The sequence below is a fragment of the Nicotiana tomentosiformis genome, chromosome 8, assembly GCF_000390325.3.
Source record: "Nicotiana tomentosiformis chromosome 8, ASM39032v3, whole genome shotgun sequence".
Taxonomy (NCBI): Eukaryota; Viridiplantae; Streptophyta; class Magnoliopsida; order Solanales; family Solanaceae; genus Nicotiana; species Nicotiana tomentosiformis.
In genome coordinates, this window is record NC_090819.1 from 11,636,063 (window position 1) to 11,645,305 (window position 9,243).

The 9,243-nt window shown below is 39.8% G+C and overlaps 1 protein-coding gene across 1 annotated transcript; it reads right to left on the minus strand.

The window, feature by feature from the left end:
- Nucleotides 1-8,441: 8,441 nt before the first annotated feature.
- Nucleotides 8,442-8,954, minus strand: LOC138897066 (uncharacterized). The gene has a single exon (XM_070183019.1). It carries the CDS (start codon nt 8,952-8,954, stop codon nt 8,442-8,444), a length of 513 nt encoding a protein of 170 aa, XP_070039120.1.
- Between the last annotated feature and the right edge of the window lie 289 nt (nt 8,955-9,243).

Here is a 9,243-nt window from a genome sequence, read left to right on the forward strand (position 1 = left end):
CCAATCTAACCGACCCGGAATGACGTCAAATTTTGCAGGCAAGTCCCAAATAACATAACGGAGTTTTTCCAACTCTTAGAATCGCATTCCGACCCCGATATCAACAAGTCCACTTCCGGTCAAAATCTCCAAAAATTTAACTTTTGCCATTTCAAGCCTAAATCTGCTACAGACCTCAAATTCACGGTCCGGACACGCTCCTAAGTCCAAAATCACCCAACGGAGCTAACGGAACCGACAGAACTCTATTCCGGAGTCGTCTTCGCACAGTTCCGACTACGGTCAAAATCCTAAGACTTAAACTTTCGTTTTAGGGACTAAGTGTCCCAAATTACTCCGGATCATCCGGTAACTGAATTTAACCACGTACGCAAGTCAATACACATAATATGAAACTGTTCAAGACCTTATGCCGCCGAACGGAGCTTAAATTCTCAAAACAACCAGCCGAGTCGTTACATCCTTCCCCTCTTAAACAAACGTTCATCCTCGAACGTGCTAAGAATCGCCTCGAAGTCTTCAAATCACTGAAAGTACATATCCAACACACACCCGCGGGCGACACCACGTCACCCCAATCCACATAATCCTCACGACACCATCCCAACTGTAATTCATCCTTTTTGCCAACACCGATAAGCCTTAGAGTCAAAATTTTCACCTTCCATTTATCTTCAAAAGACCCGATTCTAAATCCATAACCGGTATCATTCTCAACCAGTTGTAACAACTCATGCCTACACCCACAAGGTATGACCACACAACAAGACACACCACACATAGGACCATAATAACATTTCTGATCACAATAGCTGCCCGTAATCAAAACCATCACCGACAATTAGCCTCATATCCGTTAGAACCCTGTTAAAACCTCCACAACACTGACAACGATGCAAGAAACACGAAAAACTCTTAACTATACACCCGAATCAACAAGTCACAACTAACACCACCGGGCACACACCCCGCAAGCTAAAACTTGAGAAGCACAGAATGAAAATGAATGAATATTTAAAGAGAAACACATAAGGGAAATATGAAACAAGCCCTACAGACACAACTCTCTAACAGTATCATACTACGAATCAATTCAAAATGAAAAATCAAAGTACATGAACAAATCATAAGGATCTCATCCTGGTATACCCTTCCACCGTGGCACGCAGCCCGGCTCAAACATATCAAATCACATAGAATCGCGAGGGTCTCACCCTCAACTCTGAATCACAAGTCAAATACACATCATACCAATGGAAATCTTTCACTAATTCAATTCTGCTAATAAAATCACAACACTTACTAAAACCTCACCCCCGTAGAGTATCAAATTACAAATCGTAACCAATTTACTCAGGAATCACATCAAACCTGCCATAATAGACAACATGAATTCACTTATAGTCTCGTAACTTTCAATAATGAATAGAAAACAACGATAGACACGGCTATCACTCATAGAATCTCCCAACGGGGTAAACATCTAAACATAATACTAAGTCATAAACTCACCCATAGGTGGGACAACAAGTAGGGGAACTCGCCCCGATAAGCAGGACCGAATCAAAATACGAATGGTGCCCCTCTGTAACAAATCAAAAGCATACATATATGATATCATCTGGCGCAGTGGCCTCAAGCCTACTATATGAAACACATCAACGGGTCGGGCCTTCCCCTCTTGGGCACCCCCTACTCGCCTGAATACTCCGCTGTGACATACCTATCCGGAGTCTAGGACAATCTTTCACCTTGTGGCTAGTATATCCACACTCGAAGCAACCTCTCTGCTGACGTGGTTGTGGGAACTGTGCGGTACTAGTACTCTGAGACCCATGAGCACCTGAAACACTGTGCAAAGCCTGAAGTGTAAACTGAACTGGCTGACCCATATAACCACTACCATGTCGTACCCTGCCTCCAAAATAAGGACCAGTAGATCTCTCCGGTCTACGAGGCATCCTCACCTCCCTATCCTCTCTCTCCTGATCTCGCATGTACTCGCTCTCAAGGCCCCGCCTGTCCTCTTCCTCCTAATCCCACATGCCCTCTACACGGCGAGTGATCCCTGCCACCTGCTGAAATGAAACATCAGACTCTAACTCCCGAGCCATGCTGAACCGAATATCATGCCTCAGTTCCTCAATGAATCTGCGGACACGCTCTCTAAATGTGGCGACCAAAGCAGGCGCATGCCTGGCCAAATCACTAAATCTCACGGCATACTCTGACACTAACATGGTGCCCTGGCGCAGCTGCTCAAACTTCGCGCACCATACATCTCGAAGGGACTGAGATACAAACTCTCTCAGGAACATCTCTGAAAACTGAACCCATGTAAGTGAAGCTAACTCGGCTGGGCTACCCAACTCATATGCCCGCCACCAGTGGTAAGACGCTCCCCTGAGCTGGAACGTAGTAAAAGCAACCCCGCTCCTCTCCTCAATACCCATAGCACGGAGAATGCGGTGACACTCTTCCAGAAAACCCTGTGCACTCTCTGAAGCCAAACCACTGAATATATGAGGGTCATATTTCTTGAACCTTACAAGTCTAAGCTGCTCTTCCTCAGATGCTGCTGCCCTGACCACGGGCTAAATTGGAACCACAGGCTGTGTCACTATGACACCTAGAACCTGACCAACATGAAATCGCTTCTATGGGGTGTGGGCTGCGGGAGTCTGGGTCCCTCCCCCGGTCTGTGATGTAGCTGGTGCAACCGAAATCAACCTCGTCTGAGCCAATGTACCAAACATGCTCAGGAACTGTGCTAAGGTCTCCTGAAGTCCGGGGGTAATAACAGGCGCCTCCGGTACTTGCTCCCCAACTAGAACTACTGGCGGCTCCTAAACTGTTGCTCTGGTAGGTGCTCCGGCTGTGACACTTACTCCTCGTCGGCCTCTACCTCTGCCTCTAGCGATACTTGCTCCGGAAGCAGCGTTGTCTATAACTATAGCTTGTGTCCTCACCATCTGTGAGAGAATGAAATGATAAAAGTTCAAACTCCGAGATCAATAAGCTCGCACGAAAGGAATGAAAGAAGTCAGATTGTCCTAATAGTTCTATAGCCTCTCGAAGATAAGTACTACGACTCTGTACCGATCCGCAAGACTCTACTAAAATTGCTTATGACTCATAGCACCTATGAACCTAGAGCTCTAATACCAACTTGTCACGACCCAATTTTTCCCTCCGTTTGGATATCGTGATGGTACCTAGTCTTAGGGACTAGGTAAGCCTAACAATAATTAAAACAACAACATTATTTAAATAGAATCTCTTAAAATTCCCAAAACTGGTAATATAAGTCATAAGCTCTACAGAGTATTTGCTAGAAACTTCTAAATACAGCTGTCCAGAAATAAAAATAAACAGTGCAAAAACAAAAAGCTGAAGATGACTCCGAAGCCTGCGAACGCAGTAGCAGGTTTACCTTGAGTCTCCACAGCAACAGTCCACATAGCTAGCTAACGAACAAGTACCTGGATCTGCACAAAAATGTGCAGAAGAGTAGCATGAGCAAACCACAGTGGTGCCAATAAGTATCAAGACTAACCTCGATGGAGTAGTGATGAGGAACAGTCAAGACACTCACTGGTCTAATAAACTGAACAAATATAAGTGCATGAACAACAGAAGCATGATGTCACATAAAAACTATGCAATATGGCTCACAGTACAATGATGGCAATAAGGAAGGAAACAACAAGTATCAGCGGAATATCATGAAAATGACACAGAAAGGTGAATGGAACACAGCCTAAATCCGAAATCACAAATACAACAAAGACAAGTAATAACTCGGCAACTACAACCGCTTTTACATCGGGTTTTAGTCAACAACTCCATGAGGTACCGAACCTCGGACAAATCACAACTCACAGGTCTCAATACCTGAACTTTAACACTTGGCATCCTGTGCCCTCATAACATCTCATAACCGCACTGACGACTCATGTGCCAATAGAGCCATTCTCATATAAGGCAAGTAAACAAGGGTGAGCATTTATGCTCAACAATATCAAAAACACCTCTTATCCGATAAAAGTGCTTAACTACGCGTATTCTTGTGCAAGTGTCCTACCATAGTCCATATCAGCAAATAAGCATAAGGAAAAAGAACGGACAGCTCGTAGAATATTTTCTCACAGCTTTCACAAGATAAAGCTCACACAGGTATGTATACCACTTCACAAATATCAACAACAAGAATGCCCCCAGGCCACAAATCATCACAAATCAATCCCTGACACAGTCCACCTTGTCTCGCCACATGTGCAATAATAAAGTAAGTGCCCGCCTTATCTCGCCACATGTGCATAATAATGTTCTCACCTTATCTCGCCACATGCGCAACCCATATATATATATATATCCTACCTTGTCATGCCACATGTACAAATATCAATAGTAACAATAGCATGGCAGAAACCTCTTGCAACCCCATAACAACAACCGTACGACAGAAACCTCGTGCATCACAATGATAATAACCGTACGGCAGAAACCTCGTGCATCACCACAATAAATACAACAACAACAATGGCAATAATACAAAGTACGACACGTAAATCAACTCAAGAACTTTTAAATAACAAGAAAATGTAGAACTAATCCGCAAAGAATAACCACAGTCTGGAATGCTAGGCGTAAAGAGAAAATCTCAACAAGGAAAAACTAATGTGTAGCAACGATCCAACAATATACACCTCAACAACAGGGAAGCTAACACGAGTCAAATAATTCCAAATAAAACAAGTCGACTAAGATATAGGATATCTAAACCTCTTTTAAGGTTGAGGAAATTACGAAGGATATTCAACAATTCAATAAAGGATAAGCAGCGGAAAAATAAGCATAACCCCAATTAAGACTGAATAATTATTGGATGAAATAATATTAATTCCAAATAAAGATAAGCAGTTATGAAAAGATAGCATGACAACAGAGGAGGTAAAATCTTCACTTAAGTCAAATAAGAGTCAAATTGGCAATAAGAGTGAATCCCGAAGCAATTAATTCTAACTAAAGCATGTAGAGGTGAAACTAGTAAATAGGGACTTAATCATATCAAGAACAACTTTATACTCGGTGAATGTAAGGACCTAAGAATCCTAAAAGACCAACTTTCCAAAAATAAGTCCGAGCACGTACTCGTCACCTCGCGTACATGGACTACAGTCAACATAGAAGACTCAAATCCTAAGGAGAAATCTCTCACACAAGGTTAGGCAAGATACTTACCTCAAAGAAGATAGACCGATACTCAAAAATGAACTTCTCGGGTAAAATGACCTCCGGGCGGCTCAAATCTAATCAAAATAACTTCAAAACACAAATAAAACTCATAAGAGACTATTCCGGATTATAAAGTCTCAATCTTTATCAAAATCTAAAAATCAGTCCAAAAGTCGACCCCCGGGCCCGCACCTCGGAACCTGACAAATTTTACAAAACCCGAACACTCATTCTGATATGAGTCCAATCATACAAAAATTATCAAATTCCGATACCATTTCGTCCCTCAAATCATGATTTTTCATTTTAAAAATTTTCTTCAAAAACCAACATTTTTCTCAACTCAAAACACAAATCAAATGACAAAAACAAAGATAAAATCACCGAATATAATAAATTCTAGGTGAAAAATACTTACCCAATCGATTTGCTTGAAAAACCCACAAAGAATCGCTCAAAACCGAGCTCTATAACTCCAAAAATGGTGAAAATGGCAAACCCTCGGAATAGAAGACTTTATATTCTGCTCAGGTGTTTTGTGCATCACGAACGTGGTGAAAGGGACGCGTTCGCGAAGAAGAAAAACAAAAGCTGCCCAGTTGTTCTTCGCGAACGCGGAGAGGAAAAATATGATAGTCCAACGACTGCTCTTCGCGAACGCGTGAAGTAGTACACGAACGTGAAGAGTGTAATGGAATAGCTACGCGAACGCGTAAGCGACACGCAAACGCGAATAAGAAAATGATCACCAGTGCCCAGGGCCAGGTTTGCACTTCGTGAACGCGAGATATGGAATGCGAACGCGAAGAAGGGGTGGCAGAACTTCGCGAACGTGAGAGGGTAACTGCGAACGCGAAGAGGAAATATTTCGCCCTCCAAAATAACACTACGCGAACGTGAAGTCAAGGACGCGAACGCGATGAATGAAACCAGATGACAGATAACAATAGTTCAAAATAAGGGGAAATGACCCGTAGCCCATCCGAAACTCACCCGAGGCTCCCGGGACCCCGTCTAAACATACCAACGAGTCCCATAACCTAACACGGACTCGCTCGAGGTCTCAAATCATATCAGACAATGCCAAAAATACAAATCGCACCACGAATCGAACTTATGAACTTCCAAAACTTCCAACTTTAAAAACTCGTGCCGAAACCAATCTAACCAACCCGGAATGACGTCAAATTTTGCAGGCAAGTCCCAAATAACATAACGGAGCCGTTCCAACTCTTGGAATCACATTCCGACCCAGATATCAAAAAGTCCACTTCCGGTCAAAATCTCCAAAAATTTTACTTTTGCCATTTCAAGTCTAAATCAGCTACAGACCTCAAATTCATGGTCCGGATACGCTCCTAAGTCCAAAATCACCCAAGGGAGCTAACAAAACCAACAGAACTCTATTCCGAAGTCGTCTTCATACAGTTTCGACTACGGTTAAAATCTTAAGACTTAAACTTTTATTTTAGGGACTAAGTGTCTCAAATCACTCCTGATCATTCGATAACTGAATTTGATCACGTACGCAAGTCAATACACATAATATGAAGTTGTTCAAGACCTTATGCCACCGAACAGAACTTAAATTCTCAAAACGACCGGCCGGGTCGTTACACTACCTATTCTGCGAAGAGTGCGAAAATAACAATGGATAGAACTTCAATGAAAAAAACAATTGATGAACCTCTTCATGGTTCTCCGGTTAACCACAACATCCTTTACCAAGATGTAAGAAACCAGTTGAAAAAGCTGAAGATTGAGGCGAACTTGCTGCTGCTTAGGATGGCGCGTGAAATTGGCTCCGACTACGTGAAAAGGCTTCTACTTGATTCCTACCCTCTTACCTGCTGTTATGATATGTTGGAGGAACTACTCGCTGACCAAAATAAAGATAACGATGCTCCTGTTATCGTTATAAGTAGTGACACCGAAGCTGCCTCTAAGGCATCAAAATCTGTCAATCAAAAGATAGAGTAGAGTAAAAGATTGATATTTTAAGTCGTTTTGTTATGCATGCCATGTTTGTAGCATGGTATGCTAAAATGAATTATCTTCTAAATATTATTTTGAATATGTTAAAGATTATCAAGTAATCAATGAAAATGCTTATTTCGTATTTCTTTACCCACAGCTTCCGTTACTTTTGGTTCTTTTTTTATACATGTTTTAAAATATTTTTGCTTCCTTTATCCCCTGGTTCCAAATATTATCGAGCCAAAAGCAATACGCGTTTTTATGTATAAATATGGTCACTTTGCCTATCTATTATGAAGAAAACAATATGATTCCTTACTCAAATCATATATGAAGATAACGATTCCTTACTCAAAGAAGAATAGCTAGAATAAATAACGATTCCTTACTCAAGGAAGAATAGCTAGAATAAAAAAAATGAAACATGCTTCAAAGAAATTAATTACTCAAATCATGAACTCGAACAGTGCAATGTAGATCCTTGGATGCATTTTTGTCCGTTTTAGCAATACCAAAAGAGAAATGAATTCTTCTCACACATATTCCATATTAAAAGTGAGAAACTAAAAACAAATACTAATATTTATTTATTAAATAATTTAACATCCAAATGCAGATTCATCACAAACACAGAGATACAAACATCTTAACCTCACTTGAACGTAAGTTTTGCTAGAGATGAAACTCAAAAGCAACCATCACAAAATGAACTAAATCAGCAAGAAATTAAATAAAAATTCAGTAGTCACACTATGAACTAAACACAAAACCAAAGAGTATGGATAGAAAGCTTACTGTAAATAGAGTAGCACAATTGATATGGGGTAGTAGAGTTGGTCAGGTAGGATTGTTTAGGGAGTACGGATGAATAGAAGGGAATCAATTGTAAATGTTTGTGCTGGTGATCAATAAAAATTTTATTTTTACCAAAAAAAAATGAACTAAACAAAAATAATTTAGGAATGCAGATTAATACAAAATTAATATACAAAATGCAGATTATTTTCTTGGAATATTTTGCATGAAACATAATCGAAAATGCTAAAGAAGTCATAAAATTCGAACTTCATAGATAATGAAAAAAGTAAACATGAAATAAGCATGCCCAACTTCATACAATACTTGATATTCAAAATGAAAAACAAAGTTTTCATCTCTTGCACACCAAAGAAAAATAGCCAACACTTTTCTAACATAAGATAAAATAAGAACTAAAATTGACATAATTAGTTTGCAATATTTTCTGACAGCTTCAACCCAATAAATATGCCCGCTAATATAGCAGATGAAATAGTATTTGCTGCACTTTCATTTGTTACCACTTCTTCACTTTCTTCAATAGCCGAGCTTGAAGATGACTCTTCCTGTGAACAACTTATTTTTTGAAATTTGTTGAAGGCTTCTAAGGCTTCATCATAACATTGGAAAGCTTGAAAGTAGCTACCCTCGACTCCAACAAGCATATTAACACACTCACACCAACATTTGTATATTCCCGGCTTCTTATCACAAAATACAACAAAAATCATAGATTTGAGATTTTGTTTACCTTCAACTGATTTTTCAAATTCATTGAACGCCGATATGGCCGCATCGTGAGACTTGAAAGACTGGAAGATGATACGCTTAACCTCGAGAACCATAGGAGAACATTCACTCCATGAGTAGTATATTCCTAATATTTTACCAGAAAATATAACATATACTTTTGAAGCACTATTCTTCTTCGAATGTACCATTATTGATTCCTTAATCTATTAACTCACACTTAAAAGAACATATGAGTTTAAATGAAGGTTTGTTTAAGTATGTTTTCGGCCATCTAGGGTTTTGTTTAAGTAAGGTTTTGACCATCTAGGTTTGTTTAAATAGTAGGGCTTTGAAGACCTTATTATACTAAAAATATACGAAATACACAATCAAATACATGTTTATAGATGAATAATTTCGAAATATATACGTATATACTACAAAAAAAGGATGAAAATATGTAAAAAAAAATAATTAAAAAAAAAGGTTTATGGGAAA

Bases quoted from the DNA above. Each gene is read 5' to 3' on its own strand.
- LOC138897066 (XM_070183019.1), bottom strand. From the start codon at position 8,954: ATGGTACATTCGAAGAAGAATAGTGCTTCAAAAGTATATGTTATATTT.